Consider the following 20,297-nt stretch of genomic DNA (forward strand, 5'->3'; position numbering starts at 1 on the left):
AAAATGATATAGGCCGATTGCTCCTTGTCCTCAATGCCAGTTTTCCTTTACCTCTTTAATCCAGTCAGCCATCTTTTCTGGACTCTCAGAAATTGCCTCTCAAGCTTATACTAAAGTAAAGAACCTGTCTAATTCATAATTGAGAGTGCAGGCCTCAAGAGTGTCAGGTGTTTTCATAGACTTGATCCACTTATAATGCGTGCTTTTTACTGTTGGTATTGTATGTTTTGAGGTTAGGGTCACTGATGTCCTAAGGGAATACAGTCTGTAGTCCACAAGCCAGATGCAGCGACGGGTCTTGACGTCAATGTCACATTTTAGGGAAAAAGATGACCCTGGTAGGCAAACAGTTGTCCGTGTTCTACTCGGATCACACTTCTGGTTAGCATCCTCGAAGGGATCGTGATGTTAGAAACAGAGCTGCTCATTGGCCTTCTCTCGCAAATATTTGATGCGTATGTGACCAGGTGGAAGAGAATGAGACGACAGAGGCACTGAAAATCTTGAGTCTGGATACGTCTCCTGTAGTATAAAATAGAGACACGCCTCCAGCTCCGCCCACCACAATTTTCAGGTGACAGCTCGGGAAACTAGACTGTTCACTGTTTCGGAACGCGAGGATACTACCCATGTATTTTGATAGGAATTGCTTCTCCAAATATTGCATTTTCAATTAAGTATACAACAGAATAGTTTGCTATCCTCCGTCAGTGCTCCTATTGTATCGTCTGGTAATTATCTTTTTTGAGCTGGCTAAACAGTTAGCTTACTGTATATTGTAGCCTACATCCAGCTTTCAATCATCGTTGATAAAAGGAATTGATCAGAATGTCTGACTCCACGGTGGACGGAAAGTCGGAGCTTAAACAAGCAAGCAAAGAGGTAAAGGAGAGCGAGAACGTGGCGGAGAAATACTCAGCCATGACAGTGAGCAAGAATAGCGAAATGACCATGGGCGAACTATCCTCTTCTGCGTTCAGCGCAGTCCCTACCCACAAGCCTGTCAAAAAGGTAAGACATGACAGACCATGATAGAAGTTGTATTTTGTTCAGTGTTAAATAGCTACCTTCTGCGTATCGGTTACCTTTTCATTCGTTCGTGCGACATCGTCAATGCCCGGTGTGCCATCAATCTGCATTTAGTTTGACAGCAGTCCGCAACATGCAAGATTGACCCGTGTTAATAACCTACCAGCATGGCTGTTACGGCTTTATATTTTTCAGTGTAGTCTCAATAGAGTTACTACTGCTTACACACACACACACACACCCCAGTACTGCAATAAGGCTTTGAGCAGTCTGCGTTTTGGAAGACCACAGAGAGGGGCAGTAGAAACATCATCAGCATTATGCTCCAGGGCTCCGTTGCAAACCCGTCACTAGAAAAGGCTTTTATCCCTGATTAACTTTGTCAAAATGCTCCATTACCCCACCCTGCTCACACACATCACCCCACACCCATATTCAGACCCAACATACTCAGACACGCACAATGGACCAGTTTCTAAGACTCAAACACTTTTCAATGGAGATCTTCATTTAATTGTTCTCCTACTTTAGGAGCAGGTTTAATCCATGTCTGGGAAACTGGGCCAATGTGTTTTTATTTTTGCTTCACCAGGTAGGTTAATTTTGTTGGGTGTGTGGATTTACAGACTCCAAATAGCCCACAACTCAGATCTTGTCCCACCCTGATCCCTGGATGTGTGTGGCATTGCAATAAGCAAACTGGCTAATGGCTTTAGCTCAGGTTGGACCTGGAAACCCTATCAATACTATAGTAAAGGCCAACTGTACATCTGGACATTTTTTTGATTTAGAGAGATTAAGGATATTGAGATTATTGCTTGACCTGAAATTATTATTATGCACAGGCACAGGATAATTTACTGTGTTTATCCATTTCTGATGTCATGTTTGATGGAGTACAACTAGGCACTAGCTTTATATTCCTTTGAGATCCGGTTTCATAACAGTTTTTGTTGGAGAGGACTTAAGTGAAATCTATAGCTCATTCCATTCTTTGTTTTTGCAGGGCTAGGATGGGGTGGACTTTTATTTTCCCATCCGAAGTAATTAAGTAGCCTGTCTGCTTGGTTATACTGTATACGCTGCTTTGGCATTCAGTGTGGTGAAGGGCTTAGACAACAGCTGTAAATCAGTTAATCACATAGCCCATTGGATGATTGCAATTTCATGTTTCCACACAGAGTTTAGTAAAGCGGTGTTATTTTAGCCGTAGTGAGATTGAAGTGAGATTGCTCAGTCATGTGACTCATGGACAACTGAACCTGCTTTACCTAGTAACTTGAGTCCCCCAGCTAACTAGAGGGAACAGTTAGAGTCGAACTATTCCAATTCAAAGAGGTCTGAAAGCCTAACTGAACTCACCTGGTCGAACTTGATGTGGTTATTACTACCTTTAGTTCTGGTCCAGGAAATACAATCAGAAAATACCCTTTTGTTTGATAGGTGTGTTTGCCCTGGAAAGGTGTGAGTTTACAATAGTTTCAACATCGCTCTCTTAAGGAAGTAGAAACAGTTGGAATGTTTAAAACCACCAATGTCTTCTGGAAAAAGTCAACATTGATTAATCTGTTGTCACCTCTATTAGCCTATTTTGTAACTGACAGTTTCTTTGAACACTTAACATTGAATGTGAATGGAATTATTCTCCCTACAAGTTTGGTAGCCCATATTGGGTCAGTTTTGCTGGCCAAATTGGCCCCAGTGTAGGTGGGAGGCCTGTGAAGAGAAGAGCCTGACATGGGTGTATGATGTGCAGGGTAGCACCACCGGCACCATGTGTCGGCTATGACCTTTACCAGGTGCCATTCGTATCTCAGTGACGTGTTGAATCACACCAATGGCTCACTACATTTGGCCATGGCAGACCCACTCTTGTTCGTTTCTCTTTACAGTGTACTTACCATGTGTTTCTGCTTCTAACCCTCAAGCTGTCGACTCTAATCTAGTTCTGAGTCACCGTGCTGTGTATTTGTATACTGTATGCTGTTAACCAACAATTGATAAATGCAGCTTGTTGTTTACTCAGTCTGAAACCACATACTGTAGTTTTGTTTACTTGATACATTGAGCCTGTGTAGCCTAATAACCCCACAGGGACAGTTAGTTGTATGGTGATAAATCACTCCAACTACAGATTCCTTTTCACTGAGAGCCCATTGGCTTCCAGTCTTGTGGAGATACTTTCAAACAAGCACTCCCCTCATAACTCCTTCAATCCTTGTTCTCTGTGGAGCGGTCAAACAGTTTCAGGAAGGCTAAAGTTAGTGGTCATGATTCATGCCTTCGTACTCTGTTTGCCTGTTTTGTAGCGTGTGTGAGAAAGGTTAGGGCATCACGCAGTGCTGAACCTTGAACACTAACAGACAGAATGTGGAAGTTGGCCGCTTTGTCGATGCCTCGCGCAGGCCTTCCTCTCTCCTCTCACACTCATTTGTACTGATCCCCACCTAACTTCCAGTCAGCAGGTGACAGAACTTCGCCAGTGTTTTATAATAGAATATTATTTTATTTTTTTATCCCCATAGATGGAGTTTTTATTTATAGAACTGTATACTGATGCTGCAGCAGGAATGATGTTGTTCAGCCTGGAGTTTGTCAACCTCTATCTGGGATTCCAGAAACAACACAAGGAGACTATTGACCTCTCCCAAGGATAGGAAAATAGTGTGTCTTGTTATTGCCATCTGATTAATTCAACAGCTTGCCATGTGCATGTTTCCATTGACTTACACTCTCTGACATTTCTCTGTCTATCGTTCTCTTTTTTTCTTTTTTTCTTTCTCTCTCTTTCTTTCTATCCCTATCTCTCTCTTTTTCTCACCCATAATGAAACATTAAGGAGTATGCTTCTGTTACCCTCCAGAGCAGCCTGGCATGTTACGCAAGGCGGAGGTGTAGCATTTCACACGCTCTTGTACACACGCACATACAAATGAAAACCCAGAAAAAAATGCACACTTCGTGGCCATTATGCAATTCTGGCGTGGATCCAACAGGAAGTACTGCCTTCTGGGCTCCTCAGAGACAGAGCTGGAGAGATGGACTGACGGATGGACAAGCATACAGATGCAGGCCGAGAAAGAGAGAGAGAAACAGAGGAAAGGGAGAGAGAGGGAGAAAGTCACAGGGATAGAGAGAAGTTTGAGAACAAATCAAGAATGCTCTCAGTTTGAGTTCAGTTTACAGATATTCCTGAAAGGGTTCCATTGATTTTCTGTTCCAGAGATGCCCACAGCAGCGAGGTGTGAACAGGGGAAAGAGATAGGCGCACAGGGAGGGGTGGATGAACTGGAATGCAGGACTTGCGGACTTGTGAATTGCAGATAATTCACCCATGCCAGGTGGATTCTGAGAAAACTACAGGGTTATCTAACATATAATAATGTGATAGATTAGCTAGGGAGAGGACGGTAGGTGCGTGTGTGTGTGTGTGTGTGTGTGTGTGTGTGTGTGTGTTTGGTCAGTTGTTTTGTATGTGGTTAGATTTAGCCTCACTATTGGGGGAATGTCATGGCAGCATGGTTTACTAGCTGACCTTTGGAACATTTGACCTGTTCGACCCCTTGTCTTTTGTGTTTCTTCATCTATCGTATGCTCTCCCTGTTTGTTAATCTAGGATACATTCAGCCGTTAGCCTAATTCTTAAAGTACCAAGCTTTTATTTTGCCTATAGTCTGTTTTGTTGTTGTTGAAAAGTCAGAATATATTAAGTGACAGTGATCTGTGGATGTGTGAGAGAGAAAGTCTGTGAAAGAGGGAGTTTGAGAGAGAGAGAAAGAAGGCTATACAGCATACTGTATGCCCAAACACCCTATACTGTGTTATTTGCAAACCTAACCAAACAACAGCAGAAGAGTCTTCCCTAAAGACAGCCTGCCTGAATTGGGGATTAATCCTGCCGTCATGGAAACAGATAGGGAGGGCCTGAGCGCTGACCTCACTGATGAATGGAGGCAGGCACCTGTCAATCGTGCTAGACCAAGCCAATAATTGCATAGCCATTAGAGAGGGCAACCCCAAAGGATGACCTTGACTAACCGAGGACGCCCCTGACCAGAGCCAAGCTATATAAAGCTCATCACTGCATGCTGCTCCTGATAATTCCCCTTAACTATACCTAGAAGCCTGTTCTTCTCTTCAAGTATTTCAATTATCATTGCATTATCGAATGCCCGGTAAAGTACGTTTCACTTGTATAGAAAATAAAAAATGCAACACTTTGCACAGAAAGATTGCATGCCTCATCCATGAAACATTATGCGCTTATCCTTTTATGTGGAGTCGATGCTTTGTTTTATCAACCCGCACAGCTTACCAGGTCACGCACAGGCTACAAGATACAGGCTACATTAACAGCTAGTATGTAGGCCTATGACTGACTCTTTATTGTAGCAGCAGTTGAAATATTGTATAATATTTGGGATTGAGGTCACTGGGCTCAGCAATGATCCCCACTTTAGCGTAGCATAGCGATTGACTTCTGGGGCGTTGGCTTGGTGGCCAGGTGTGGGGATTAGTGTTAGCTGCTTGGTATTAAACCACGTAACACTGACACTCCTGGGACTATCTATAGTGTGCCACTACAACCTGTGCTAGCCGGTATTAGCGTAGCATGTAGGCATGTTGGTGTGGTTGTGTGTTTGGATGGGTCAGGATGATGACGTGTATTTTTAGGCTTGAACGGATCTGTTGACAGTGCGTCGGCTGTGCTTTTAGGCTTACGGCAATGGGCTTTAATTCCCCCTGAATACCTTTCATTAACAGCACACGCTCAGTTTCTATCTGCAGATAGCCTACGGTAGATTACACGGGATGGAGTCTGGAACAGAGACATAGATATCTCCCCAAATCTCAGCCAACAGATCTTCTTCACAAACAGTCAGAGAGAGAGAGAGAGAGAGATAAAGATACTGAACGAACCATTGCCTGAGAGAGAGACACACCGAACAGAAAAAACAGCGGCGGAAGAAGAGGAGTTTAGAGAAGAGGAGAGCAGCTTTTAAAGAGGATGGCAGCAGGTGGACGCTGTTCCTGTCCCGCTCCCTGTTGCCGTGGAAATTGCCATGAAAGCAGGCTCTGGAGGTGAAAAGCTGGAGTGCTGGCAAGGGATGCACGACTAGGAAGGAGCCATGGCACAGAGACACAGTCTGGTGAGTCAGGCTGGCCAGTGAAGAGAGAGACAGAAGCAGAGAGAGAGAGGGGGGGGGGGACAAAGAGAGAGAGGGAGACCGGTGAGACCATTAAGGTCTTACCGACCAGCCGTGGCAGCTTGAGCAATTAATTTAATTGAGTTTTAAAAAGGTTACCTGTGCATATGTGTGTGTGTGTGTGTGTGTGCATATGTGTGTGTGCATAAGTAGCCGTTATGTAGCATGGGCTTGATTTTGTGAACTATGCGCAAATTAACTTGATAAAAAGAACAGCATTCCAAACACAGACTGGTGTAGGGTCAGCCTGCTCTCAGCCCAGTCCTCCTGGCTTACAGGAGGACATGCAAGGTGATGAGGTTGCATGCCCTTCTATAGTGAGGTATTCTTTGCAGCCTTTGAAGTGTGTGAGATTCCCAGCTCTTCGTAAGAGGGTTTCTGGTTTGGAAATCAATTTCAAACTGATGTTTGGAGCAAAATATTAAGCTGACAACAGGGGAATAAAGTAAAACTGTCTCATGTTTATAGTGGCTCATGTTTATCAGAGAGAAGGTCATCACCTCCAAATACAAGCTACAACTCATACTACACACACACACACACACACACACACACAGCCGTCTCACCACCTAGCCACAGGCAGCCCGACAAAAACAAACTTCATGACATGGGTTCCAGCATGAGTGTGCAACTGGTGTCAAAGGCCATGCCTGTTTGAGATAAGGCTTTGATTGAACTGTTCTACTTACTGCTTACTTTCTCCAACATTGCTCAGGTCAATACTTTAGGTGCTTGTTTGTCTGGTCCTCACATACAGAATGTCCTCATGTTAGCATGAACTCATGCTGGTGGCTGATTTCTTCGCGAGGAAGCTTTCAGGTCAAAGGTTACAAGTTGACTAGACATAGGAGGAAGGACTCCATTTGGTGTTTTCATTCTCCCTCACTTGTCCCAAATCCATGTAAAGACCCTCTGGTATGCTAACATGCATACTGTTAGCCTACATATCCAGCAACCCCACTAGCGATTAAGCTTATGTTTACTTACTGGATTCTTTAAATACTGGGGGATTAGAATGAACACGTCCAGGCTTTTGTGTGGACATCTGAGTCCTGGGCAGGACATAATGGCTGTGAGCTCGGGCATGCATTCTAGGACCTAGCCGTAGCATGTCTTGGCTAGCGTTAACATTGTGTGATACCAGTCTAATCTGCTTTGCTACGTCAACCTCCCAGTGATGTGGAAAAAATCTATTTTTCGAGACCAAGAAGGAGAATACTGTTGACATTTTGTACGATAATGAACCTTTTATGTGTGCGTGCTAGTGCGGGATTTCTCTCCTCTAATCCATCTTGTTAGTCGATCTTAGTTGGACGAAGATTCATTAGTTCAATTATTGTGATACCTGCTGTCTCTCTATCCTGGCTGGCCGGCAGAAGATTGAAGCCAGAAGATAGAAGAACTGTGGTGACATGAGAAAGCCATGGTTGCTTTTTAACATACAAAGGAACACATCATTTACTATATCATTTATATGCATCATTTACATTTAATAGAACACGCCACAAGCCCATCCAACACTGTCAGTCTTGAAAAGACCTACGCTTATTGTAGATAGCAACTCTACCAACTATGCCTGTGTTGACACAATGATTTGTGCAGTATCTGGTCATGACTTGTGACTCAAATCTGGTTTGTGTGCCGTCCAGAGAGCTTATTTCCTTCTTATTTCAAAACACCAGAGAGATGACACACTTGACTTTTTCATCGAGCGTGGTGTGTCGACCTTGCAGTCATGCTCAACACGCTCAAAGAGGAAGTGGTTTTGATGCTTCCCTATCAGGAGCCTGCTTTCAGAGCCTGAAATGGACTGAAGACAATGTTCTTTCTGCGTTCCACTGCTGTACTGCTGCTTTTAAATGCCGGGCGATTACAACAGACAGTCACAAGTCAGACTTGACAGAATTGCTATTTGAGGGAGTTCAAAGTCTTCAGTCTATTTCAATCCACTGTTCTTTGGAGCTGGCCTAAAAGCCAATATTACAATACCATGACTTGTCGAACAATGGGCGTAGCCCTTTATTATCATGCATTGTATCTGTTCTTTACGTATTTCTATGGACACCACAGCTCAGTATCAAAAGCATTTCTGGCAGTGTGGATACTGGTTTATCCAGAACTCCATGAATGAGACGTCATTATCAGTCTACACGATGTCTGTTTTGTCACGTCTTACCATCCAGTTTTGGTTGCAGTCAGCAGTAAAGGGGAGGTTCACATTTTACGGAATGGGAATCACATGGTTTCCATCCCAGAATCTTCACTGTACATACGGTACAGGTCTCACCAGATAACAACATAATCCTTTCCACTCTTTTATTTAATCTTCAATACGGGGATTAGGTGGGATGTAAACAAACAAGGCCTTGAACGCAAACCTTGTTCAACCTTTCAGGAGAATTATAAGTGAATGTGGTCCTTTCCTCTGCCCCTGCAGCAGATCCAGTTTGTGGAGGACAAGCAGGAGTTCCAGAGGTTTCCTACCAAGGCTGGACGTCGCTCCCTGTCTAGATCTATCTCTCAGTCATCCACTGACAGCTACAGCTCAGGTACACACATACACACGCACACACACACATATTACCCACACTACACATACCCATGCACTCACACAAACGCACTCTCTCTCCCACACACACACACACACACACACTTTCTCTCCCACACACAAAAAACACATTCTCACACACACAAATGCACTCCCACACACACACACACACACACACTGGCTCTCTCCCACACACACTGTCTTTCTCCCACACACACACACACACACACACTCACTCTCTCTCACACACACACACATAATAAAACTACTTCCGTGCCTTCACACCTAGCTGCCTCCTACACAGACAGCTCCGATGACGAGACGTCCCCGCGGGAGAAGACGCAGGTCAACTCCAGAGGTTCCGGAGATTTCTGCGTCAAGAACATCAAGCAGGCGGAGTTCGGCCGCCGAGAGATCGAGATCGCAGAGCAAGGTGGGGGACGTCCTGACCTGCTGTTCTCTAGGGACCAGATCGATGGACACCAACTGAACGGCTCACCTTAAACTGAACAACGTGCTGTTGTTTTAGCATTGTCTGCTTGTCATTCTTCAGTCTTCTCCTTAGGGTTCTGTGGTATGGCACAGTGGTGTGTTGGTCAATGTTTGACGTGTGATTTACCAGACAGCTTTGGGGCTTTGTTGTACTTTCCAGGCTCCATTGGCTGAATTATCCAGGTTAGGCCTGATACTTTGAGCTTAGATACATTCATTAGGCAAATGCTTTTATCTAAAGCTATTAGTTCTATAACAGTATTTCGGTGGTCAGAGTCCAGGAATGGTCTATTTACCAGCCGCGACTACAGTGCAGCCATTACATCTAAACCACAGTATTTCAGAGAACAGTGCTGTCAAAACACTGGTAATAGCATAAGTGCAGTGTCCAGACAATGGTACAACAGGTCCTCAAATATAACATGCAAAGGACAGGTTTGCAGGTATCACAGGAAATTATGTACTGCTGAGTGCTACTTTTGGTGCCCTTAACCCAAGCGAACAGTAAATTAGGTGAATGTGAATGTTTATAATGGTCCGAGCTTCACTCAGTTCTGTGAATGTCTGAAATCCTGTATTCCCTATCTTCCTAGCTATATTAAGCCGGCTATCCATATTTAGATCGACCCTTGCCATCTTGCTGACGCTTGCTGGCTTCTCACAGTCTAGGCTTTAGCTGAACGATTGCTTCACGGTGTTATTTTCATGACTTTCGCTAGTCTTTTGATATGCAAATTAGTTTAATTAGAAAGGAGGAAGTATATATTTTCTGCTTGGTAGAAAGTTATGTTTAGTTTAAGTCACCCTCATCTAAGGAATTTGCGTCTCCCCCTCCTTGCCAACCTTTCTCTTTGTCCCCCTTTTTAGATATGTCAGCGTTAATCTCTCTCAGGAAGCGAGCTCAGGGGGAGAAGCCACTGGCTGGGGCCAAAATTGTGGGCTGCACCCACATTACCGCGCAGACTGCAGTAAGTTACAAGAATCTTTATCTCTTTCTCTCTCACGCGCCCTCTCTCTCTGTCTGGGGACACTGTGTACTTGCACACTATTACATAAGCTTATTTTTAAATCCCTCTACACTCGCAAATGTTGTGTCGATGATCAAATAACTTGATTCCTTTCTTTCTTCATACGTCGAACTCATGATATGAATATCAAAACTAAACTGTCAAAAGTATTTTGTTTACTTACATTCCGGTGCCTTCCCCCAATCCCCTCCCTGTGTGTCGGCAGGTGCTGATTGAGACTCTGATGGCGCTAGGGGCTCAGTGTCGCTGGACAGCTTGTAACATCTACTCCACCCAGAACGAGGTGGCTGCTGCCCTGTCAGAGAGCGGTAAGAAGCTTCAACCAGAACCCAGAACCCCATCACCCAGAACCAGAACACCGCCCAGAACCAGAACCCCATCACCCAGAACCAGAACACCGCCCAGAACCAGAACCCCATCACCCAGAACCATAACATCACCCAGAACCAGAACCCCACCATCCAGAACCAGAACACTACCATCCAAAATGCCACACAGGCAGACCTACCCAGATCAGTGTGTATGCACTGACTGCATAACTGACTTTGAACCTTTTAGTTACACTTTAGTCTCATGTGGAGTCTTTTCATACATGGAGACAGTTAAGTAGTGTTATTTTATGTCTGACAAGTGGCTGTGGCTGTCCTTGTTTTGGATGGAGTTGAAGGGCTAATGTGATAAATGACACCACTAATAGCGTGAGGCTGTGATTTGGGGAGGCGTGTGGTGAGATTCACTCCCCTGTGCCCTTTAGAAAACCAAGGAAACCTGTTCTAAATGTCCTTATTAAGCTCCGTAGAAAGCACTCTGCTCTGGAGACAGAGAGAACACATCAAGTATCGCGCTGGTCAATAAACGACAGAACCCAGACGACCCGTCTATGGTTGCCAGGGATTCCCCAGTCTATGCGGTGACCACCGCAGGAATCCGCCAGTCTTGCAGACCTGGTTCGCTTCAGAGGTTGGGAGTCAAGGAGAGACTGTTGAGACGCGATGAGAGAGGGGATTTGTCTCATTCGATTGGGTTACCTGACATATACACACACAGGAAAGGAGACATTGAGACGACACCAGAGAGCGAGCAGGTCCGATGATCAAGTAAGCAGAGATAGACGGATTAAGAATCGATATAACTAACTTGCTCGATTGCGAGCGAGATAGCTAGCTAGATGAGCAGCGTGCTCACCGAGGGAGACTGAAGCAGGGCAGACGGTGTTCAGTGTTGTCAAACAGAAGAGCACAGTGGACCGGGGTGCTTGTGTTGCGTTGTCATCTCATTTAGGGGTTTCCAAGAGCTCCCTGCAGCGGGGTCAAAGGGGGCAACATGTTCACTTGAGCGTGAGGTCACGCTAGCGTGTTAGAGCTATTCACCATCTCTCCACCCTGCTCGTTAAACCCCACAGCGGTGTCATGATTCGTTTAGTACCACTATTTCTGTGTTTTTTTTACTCCGTCCTTTTACATAAGCTGTCTCTTTCTGCCTAGGTCTTTCAAGCCCCATCTGTCTGTGTATCCCTTTCTAATAAACAGTTGTTCCAGATTTTTATGCAGATAAATCCCCCGACAAACGGATGAAAGGGTATGGTACCCTCTGTCAATCCCTGGTCGAAATGACCCAAGAGCTGTTCGATTCTTGTACCAGCTGTTGCGTCAAGCCATAACCTGCTCATTCAGCAAACAGCAGAATCAGTGGGGAGAAGATGGGATACAAAACAAATTCACCTTACTGTTGTTAAGAAGCCAATATAGTGCTAAGCACAGAGTCTTTGGTTCATAACAGATGGTGACAACTTATGCTGATGCAACCAGTAATTCCGGACTAGCGCTGATATGATACATGAGCTCCCATACTTATGTCACAAGTTGTTTTTACAACAAGAATGTTGTGACCCACTTCTACATCAGATTTTCACACCTGCTTTGCAAAAGGTTATGAGAGTATGAAGTAAGCTTTTATGCTACACTGTTTCTGGAGTTAAGCCTTGAGAAGTAATGTTGCGCGCGCGCGCGCGTGTGCGCACCGCTGCTCCAGATGTCTGTATTTAAGCTGTCCTTCATATTACTATTATGGCTTTAGAGCAGATTACTACGACATGAAACACCGATGTAATCAAACATGTTCCAGAATGTTCCCATTGGAACTAGTTCCTCGACTGAGGCCAGATGCTGGTGATGTTAAAGACTCAGACTCAAAGACTCACTAAAGAAAGGGCTTAGTGGTTGTCCCTCTGTGTTTGTCCTGTGATGCCAGAGTCACATCCGGACTTTGAGTCCCACAGTGTGATGTGTGATGTGTTTTTATAGGTGTGGCTGTTTTTGCCTGGAAGGGCGAGTCTGAGGATGACTTCTGGTGGTGCATCGATCGCTGCGTCAATATGGAGGGCTGGCAACCTAACATGGTAATTACATGGCCTGGATTCAATGACAAAGAACCATTCAGCAGTGCCCTTTTGTTCATCTTGTAACGTGTTTGTGTGTGTGTGTTAGATCCTGGATGATGGAGGGGACCTGACCCACTGGGTGTATAAGAAGTACCCTAACGTGTTCAAGAAGATACGAGGCATTGTGGAGGAGAGTGTTACAGGGGTCCACAGGTAATGTTCAGAGGAGTTTACACGTGGCTGTTCACACACACACACACACACACACACGTGTGCACACACACTCTGCTATTCACATTGACACAAACACCACTTTTCACGTGAACATGTCTCAGACACCAGCACTGCAGTTCTCTTCTTTCCCCTGCAGGTTGTATCAGCTGTCTAAAGCAGGCAAGCTGTGTGTTCCAGCCATGAATGTGAATGATTCTGTGACGAAGCAGAAGTTTGACAACCTCTACTGCTGCAGGGAGTCCATCCTGGATGGGTGAGTGAGCGACACGCTCGACTCAAACTTGGCAGAGTACCATCAAATCGAATGGAATAACGTTTGCACAAAGGATTGTTCTAGATTTCTGTGTCACCTATTTTCAATGAGAAATGATGTTCACTGCACAATACACATACTACTGGACACTGCATAATGTAAATATAAAGTAATCATATAAATATACTTATACTTATATTTATATTGTATAACTGTGCAGCTATACTCTACACTTGCCCCTCTCCCTAGCTGTATGGTTCTCAATGTCCCCAAAGCAGAAGATGATGCATTCTCAGTTTTTCAGCCAGCATATCTGGCCTTTTACTGTATGCTGACAGGCCCAATAAATCAGTGGAACCACTCTGGGTGGCCTGATGGCTTGGGAGTTAGCCTAAGCTAGACCATTACAGCATGTGACCTCCTGGAGGATGAGCTATCACACCCATCTTTACCCTCTCACCTCTGCTCTCTCTGTTTCAATCTATCTTTCTGTTTCTCTTTCTCTTGTTGTCTCTCTTTCGCCTTCTCTCTCTGTGTCTTTGTTTCTCTCTCTCTCTCTGTCCTTGTTTCTCTTTTCATATCCGCAGGCTGAAGAGGACCACAGATGTAATGTTTGGGGGGAAACAGGTGGTTGTCTGTGGTTATGGAGAGGTGAGAGGATATATCAATCAATTCTCAATGTCCTGTGTGTGTGTGTGTGTGTGTGTGTATTGAGAAATATATATAGAATGATATATTCACGTGTGCGTATATGTTCAATACCAGTGTGTTGTGCTTTCTCCCTGCAGGTTGGAAAGGGTTGCTGTGCTGCCCTGAAGGCCCTGGGATCCATCGTCTACATCACAGAGATCGACCCCATCTGCGCCCTGCAGGCCTGGTGAGGCACAGGAAATAGGAAGAAGGAAGCAGAAATGAGGAAGTGCTGACTGTTTTAAATGTCACCCACTGCTGACTGAGAGAAATATCAGTCTAAAAATAGACACAGAGGCAGATGTGTAATCCCCTTCTGAAATGAACCGTGACAGCATCTATTCCTCCGGCAATGTGTAAATTACAAACACCTTTGAAAATGTGGCCATCATAACTATCCTGAACCCCAGAATAGACAAGAAATACACTGTCATCGTATTGGCCTCATTGGCTGTGTAGAGAGACTTCATGTCACGTGACGTACTGCTTCCCTTCCCCATGTCTCCTACAGCATGGACGGCTTCAGAGTGGTCAAACTCAACGAGATCATTCGCCTGGTGGACGTCATCATCACATGCACCGGTATGCATCTTCATCTTCCTCGTCAATGTCCAGCCACAAATTCATCATCGCCTACTACCCCTTCTGGGGCTTAGGCCACAATCAAGAGTTCTCCAAGCATCTCGGTCCTGAGCCAACCACAAATTACTGGATGCAATCACTTATGTACCATGCATACATGGACCCCATGTACAGAAGTATATGATTATAATTTTGTTTTAGACATGGGATTATAGTAATCTATGCGTTTCCAATCCAGGACTGCCTGGCTCAATCAATGAATGCATTCTGGGTCATCTGCTGTCTGGGACCTCTTCATTGTCTAAACCCCTTCAGGGCAGTTATTGTTGGCAAGGCCGTGACGTGGGCTGGGTCTGTTTGGGTCTCTGTGTAGGGAACAAGAACATGGTGACCAGCCTGAGACTGTTTTGGTGTGTCTGTAGGAAACAAGAACGTGGTGACCAGGGACCAGCTGGACCGCATGAAGAATGGCTCCATCGTCTGCAACATGGGTCACTCCAACACAGAGATCGACGTGGTGAGGAGAAGAAACCCTCACTGTCCATCCCCAGCAGGCTGATGGCTTGTTACCTCAGGGTTCTGACTGACGGCTCGTTACCTCAAGGTTCTGACTGACGGCTCGTTACCTTAGTGTTCTGACTGACGGCTCGTTACCTCAGGGTTCTGACTGACGGCTCGTTACCTCAAGGTTCTGACTGACGGCTTGTTACCTCAGTGTTCTGACTGACGGCTCGTTACCTCAAGGTTCTGACTGACGGCTCGTTACCTCAGTGTTCTGACTGACGGCTCGTTACCTCAGTGTTCTGACTGACGGCTCGTTACCTCAGGGTTCTGACTGACGGCTCGTTACCTCAGGGTTCTGACTGATGGCTCGTTACCTCAGGGTTCAGCTCTGATGGTGGAGAGTGGCCATGTGTATCTGGAGTGATGGATATGTGGGTGTTTGGGCTGTGGTGGCTATGTTCAGTGTTCTTGTAGAGGAGGGTGTGTGTGGGAGTGTAAGAGTTAGCGTTTTAGAGTGTGCCTGTGTTTGCATGCATGTGAGAGAGGGTTAGTGTGTGTAAGAGTCGATGTGTGTGTGCTGACCAGTGTGATCCTGTTCCCCAGGCCAGCCTGCGGACCCCTGAGCTCACCTGGGAGAGAGTCCGCTCTCAGGTGGACCACGTCATCTGGCCTGACGGCAAGAGGGTCATCCTGCTGGCTGAGGTTAGCACACACACGCTAGCAAACTAACACGCTTGTTTTACTATACAAATGACGACCTACAATTCACTCCCATTCAAAGTCGTGTTATCCCTAACCCTAATCTTAACCCTTAATGTAATTCTAACCTTAACACAAATTCTAACCCTAACCTGTAAAAAAAATAAAAATAAACTAAACCCCCCTAGAAATAGCACTTGAAGTTGTGAGGACCAGGAAAATGCCCTCCATACTAGTGGTGACTGGGTTCTCACCAGAATAGTGAAACCTATACCCTTGCACACCTGTTCGTACACACACTGATGATGGTTCCTCAGGTGCAGCTGACGCAGATCTTGTCTCCCTCAGGGTCGCCTCCTGAACCTCAGCTGCTCCACCGTCCCCACCTTCGTCCTGTCAATCACCGCCACCACCCAGGTGACACGGGGGCTCCACGCGTGCCTCACACACATAACCCACGTAGAACGGCTTCATAACGTTGTCATTCAGACACATCCAACACGCACATGGACGGGTATTTGAACCTGTGACCTTTTAGATCTCCAGTCATATGCTCTACTGCTGAGCTATACCCTTCCCTTACACACACACCACACTCATACAACCACGTGATGCACGACACACACATACACCCACACACCCACTCATGTTCTGCCTCTGTCAATCACACATTCCAGTGAGTTACTTCTAGCATCTTCCAGCCAGTGTGCTTCTGGCACATGGTCTCCTGTCTCCTCCTGTCTCCTAGCTATGTTCATTAGGCCGCTGTGGTAGGAGATAACAGGGTGTATTGACCTGAGAGTTTTGTCGCTAATAATAACACAATAGGAGAAGGCTGGCTGAAGAGGACTTGCACCTCAACTGGTTACATCTGGTTTAGACTACAGCAAAACTGAGGGGAGCACACTGTCGACGCCCCTGCTCAGATAACATCAACTTCTCTGCTACTTTGTCAACAATGTTTTTTTCTTCATGTTTAGGATACTTCTCTGTGTTTTAAGTAACGCGTTGGGCGCTCATCGTGCTTCATGTGTTGATTCAGTGGGTGGGCTGTTTGGTTGTGTTGCAGGCTCTTGCCCTCATCGAGTTGTACAACGCTCCAGAGGGCCGTTACAAACAGGATGTTTACTTGCTGCCCAAGAAGATGGGTGAGAACATTTTCTCAGTGTCTGGAGTATTGCCTGCTAATCTTTTATTTTTTATTTTTTGTAACAACCTTTAGTGGTGGGTTTGGTGTTAGTGGTCATTCAATCAGGGTTTATGATTAAATGAGAGCACATGCTTCAGCTCATAGACATGAGTATCTAGCCTTCTCACTACCTTCTTGACGTTGTGGAGTGTATTTCTGCAAGCTAGTTTTACCAGTGATGTGCAGAGGCCTTATCTTAATCCTCGCACATGTCCTCTAGTGTTTGATAGGTGTCATTACAAGTCTTAGCTGTGTTACTGAATTAAACAAATTTAGCAATACAAATTAAAGTGTTAATCTCATTCACAAACAATGACTGGCCAAAGGATTAATTTGTCTTATTTTAATGTGAGTGAAACAGAATTATTGTATTTTTCTAAAATGAATTGACTGCAACTGAGAGACTATTTCAAGTGTGTGGTTTTCACTGAAATAATACTAGCTACAGGAACTTACTTGCTACAGAGACAGTACTAGCTACATGGACATAATATTAGCTGCAAGGACATAGTTCACAGTTTCACGTTGTATTTATATTTTTGCTTGTAGTTATATACCTGCAGTGAACCCTGCAGTGAATGACTCTTTGCTGAAATCAACATCTGTAGTTTGTTGCTCTTTCTGTGAACGCTTGTTCACAGCTTATGTAAGGTACCTGTTTGTGTTCCAGATGAGTATGTTGCCAGCCTGCACCTGCCCACCTTCGACGCCCACCTGACTGAACTCTCCGATGATCAGGCCAAGTACCTGGGCCTCAACAAGAATGGACCCTTCAAACCCAACTACTACAGGTAATCACCTCCCCTCAGACAAGATACAATAGTATTTGTCAATAGTACACAAAACCCGTAACATTTCAACTGCAGAACTTATACTGTATGTGCACTTTTGTAAGTTGTTATGGATAAAATCGTCTGCTAAATGGATTATGTGTGATGTGATTAACGTAACATTTTAAATGACTGTTTGCAGGATTTAATAGTTCACTGTATTTTTCCTTTTTGTCTTCACAGGTATTAGTGGGCCACTGTCCACGATTAGGACAAAACTACCAAATGGTCAAAACGTACGATAGAATGGTACAAGAAGTATTAAAATATATATTTTATATTTTGTATTTTAAAGACGTTTCCCAAGAGGCACAATAACACAATATTATGTATTTGAATTAAGCAGTTGATTAGTCCTGTCGCCACACAGTGAGTGTCCTCCTGTTTCGTGCACTGAAAAGAAGAAAATATTTAGTTTTGCTTACACCCATGTACATAAACACACACCTCCACAGCAGCTAGACAGATAGGACCTCACTGGTCATGAATGGCAAATTACAGTACAGTACCTAAAGCCTGCTGTCTACTTGAGGTATTTCCTTGCACACACACATACTGTATCTCTACCGTATTAACTACTCCTTAGAGTAGCCCTTTTTAATCAAGAATTTAACTGTTAGGGTACTTACTAAGTGTTAAGAGTATATATATAATGTTAATATATTTGTGCCAAATAATTGTTAGGTGAAGGGGTAAATTGTGGTCAAGATGCACTTGCTTTTTGATTTGATGTCCCTGCATTCCAAGTATTCATTCCAGGAGCATGAGGCAATGACCTCTTCATGGCAAAAGACTCACGGCGTTTAATACACTTTCTGCTCCGCTCGAACATTTGAAATCCGACATCTGTCTTGTCGTTTTGAGATGTAGAAATCCAAAGCTGTGCATTTGTATAAGTGATCGCTGTGTAGTGGAGCGTTGTCTGCCCTGGGTAGATGTACCAAGGTGGTTACTGTACATACAGCATGTGTTTGTACTGTGTTTTCCATGCAGCTCCCATTTGGCTGGTTCATAGTCAGTGTTTAGGACTGTGATATATGAGCCTTGGTATAAACATGTACTGTATGCATAGAATGGAAGTGTAAGTGCTGGTTTTCTGTGTACCAATGTCACAACCTCTCGATCAAAACCAAAATCATAAAAAAAAAAAAAATGTTCCCAGACATTTTCTGACTAATAGAGAAAGAGTCGCCACTTGTCCGTTCTTAGTTTTTATTATTCACAAATCGAATTCTATTGGGGTTGCAAAATCTGTTTAGTTTTGAATGTACTATTCTTTTTCATAATACTGTTGTTTTCTGGTTGTTGTAGCGTTACTTTGTGTGACTTAATACTTTAACCCTGCTGATCACCATGTTGTCCTTCTGTGTTGTGTCTGCATCCACGTTTTCACACCGTCATCACATAGGCAGCAACTCGTACTATCATCGCTGTTAACGGAAGAGAGACTATACATCAAATGTTTTAGAATAAAGTTCTGAAAATTCATCCGCCAGGCTCAGTAGGGTTAGCTCTCAGAGGAACCCAGAAGGACTAATGCATAAGTCCTCCACTTGCGTATGTGAGAACTGAGGGGATTGCTTTGGTTTCAGATTATTTTCTCATCCTCTCACTGCTTTGGTATATGAAATATACACTGAAAAATATATTAGCTAATTCTACTGTGAAGTGAACTGCTTTTATATTTGCACTATAACCAAGGACTTTCAAGGGGGAGGTTGTTGGCAGGTATGGGTGTTGTAACTATGGTTACCGGTCCAATGACAGTGCCTTGTGACTCATTAACTTGTGTATATTCCATCACTCAACTGGATACTGTTCCCTACAGTATAGAATTGCCCTTCATGGTTCCTACTGCAATATAATGGCTATGCACCAACATGGGCGTCAATTTTTAGTGTGAAGGCTTTTTAGTTGTTTATGGTACCAAACGGCTATAGCTAAGCATTTTGATAAAAAAATGTTACTTGAGTAATAACATGACATACAGGCACAGTTTTAGATTCTTGGGAAACTAACTGTCAATGTAGAGACTAGTTTCGTATTGTGTATGTTATTTGGTATTTTTAATGTACACTGCCCCCCTTGATGTTCTCTTCAGATGCACCACCTAAAGGATGTCATCAAGTTAATGGTTCAGAATATTTGCCTTCATATGCATTGGCTTGATTATAATGCCTATGATGTCAAATTAATACAATTTTCATGTGTCGTTGATGCTGTCAAAACCATTACAATTAAATGAATGTGTCAAACTGACAAATAATGCTGGTTAAAAAAATATTTAGTTGGAAAACATTAGTTTTTTTTTCACAAAGGTGTATATTTATCTGTGCAGTGAGCTAATTTGATGTGTTCAATCAAACTATTCAAAGCAACTGTTCCTGTGATTTCAGCGTTGTAAATGTTGCAGGTTCTGTCTTATTCCCGCATAATTTATCTTCATTTATCTGTTGGTTGGTGTGCACTGATCCCTTTAATAAACTTTTGTGTCTGAAATGCTATGCTTCAGATATTGTATTATTCCAGCTGTAGGGTATAAGGCTGACAAAGGGGTCAGGATTGGTTACATTCATCAAAACTGAATCTCACATACAGAAGTTTTGAAATGTAGCTGTAAGTCATCGGCAAG

General features: G+C 44.1%; 1 protein-coding gene across 4 annotated transcripts; it reads left to right on the forward strand.

The window, feature by feature from the left end:
- The first annotated feature begins 557 nt into the window (after positions 1–557).
- On the forward strand, positions 558–20,164 carry LOC146273119 (S-adenosylhomocysteine hydrolase-like protein 1). 4 transcript variants are annotated; one of them, XM_084705113.1, is made up of 17 exons: positions 558–1,011; positions 8,674–8,785; positions 9,074–9,217; positions 10,144–10,244; positions 10,510–10,612; positions 12,608–12,702; positions 12,791–12,897; positions 13,055–13,171; positions 13,759–13,822; positions 13,960–14,048; positions 14,373–14,443; positions 14,866–14,960; positions 15,551–15,649; positions 15,995–16,063; positions 16,716–16,794; positions 17,506–17,626; positions 17,849–20,164. In XM_084705113.1, exons 1-17 carry the CDS (start codon positions 829–831, stop codon positions 17,853–17,855), a joined length of 1,656 nt encoding a protein of 551 aa, XP_084561239.1. In that variant the 5' UTR covers positions 558–828; the 3' UTR covers positions 17,856–20,164. The 4 variants fall into 4 exon arrangements, with proteins under 4 accessions (XP_084561239.1, XP_084561242.1, XP_084561240.1 ...); XM_084705116.1 differs by having other exon boundaries at positions 9,089–9,217; XM_084705117.1 differs by lacking the exon at positions 558–1,011 and adding an exon at positions 5,908–6,179.
- Positions 20,165–20,297: the final 133 nt, after the last annotated feature.

This window comes from Hypomesus nipponensis, chromosome 9 (genome assembly GCF_054491055.1).
Source record: "Hypomesus nipponensis isolate SF chromosome 9, ASM5449105v1, whole genome shotgun sequence".
Taxonomy (NCBI): domain Eukaryota; kingdom Metazoa; phylum Chordata; class Actinopteri; order Osmeriformes; family Osmeridae; genus Hypomesus; species Hypomesus nipponensis.

Bases quoted from the DNA above. Each gene is read 5' to 3' on its own strand.
- LOC146273119 (XM_084705113.1), top strand. From the start codon at position 829: ATGTCTGACTCCACGGTGGACGGAAAGTCGGAGCTTAAACAAGCAAGC. The intron at 1,012-8,673 runs GTAAGACATGAC...CTGCCCCTGCAG, and splicing joins CCCACAAGCCTGTCAAAAAG to CAGATCCAGTTTGTGGAGGA. The intron at 12,703-12,790 runs GTAATTACATGG...TGTGTGTGTTAG, and splicing joins AGGGCTGGCAACCTAACATG to ATCCTGGATGATGGAGGGGA.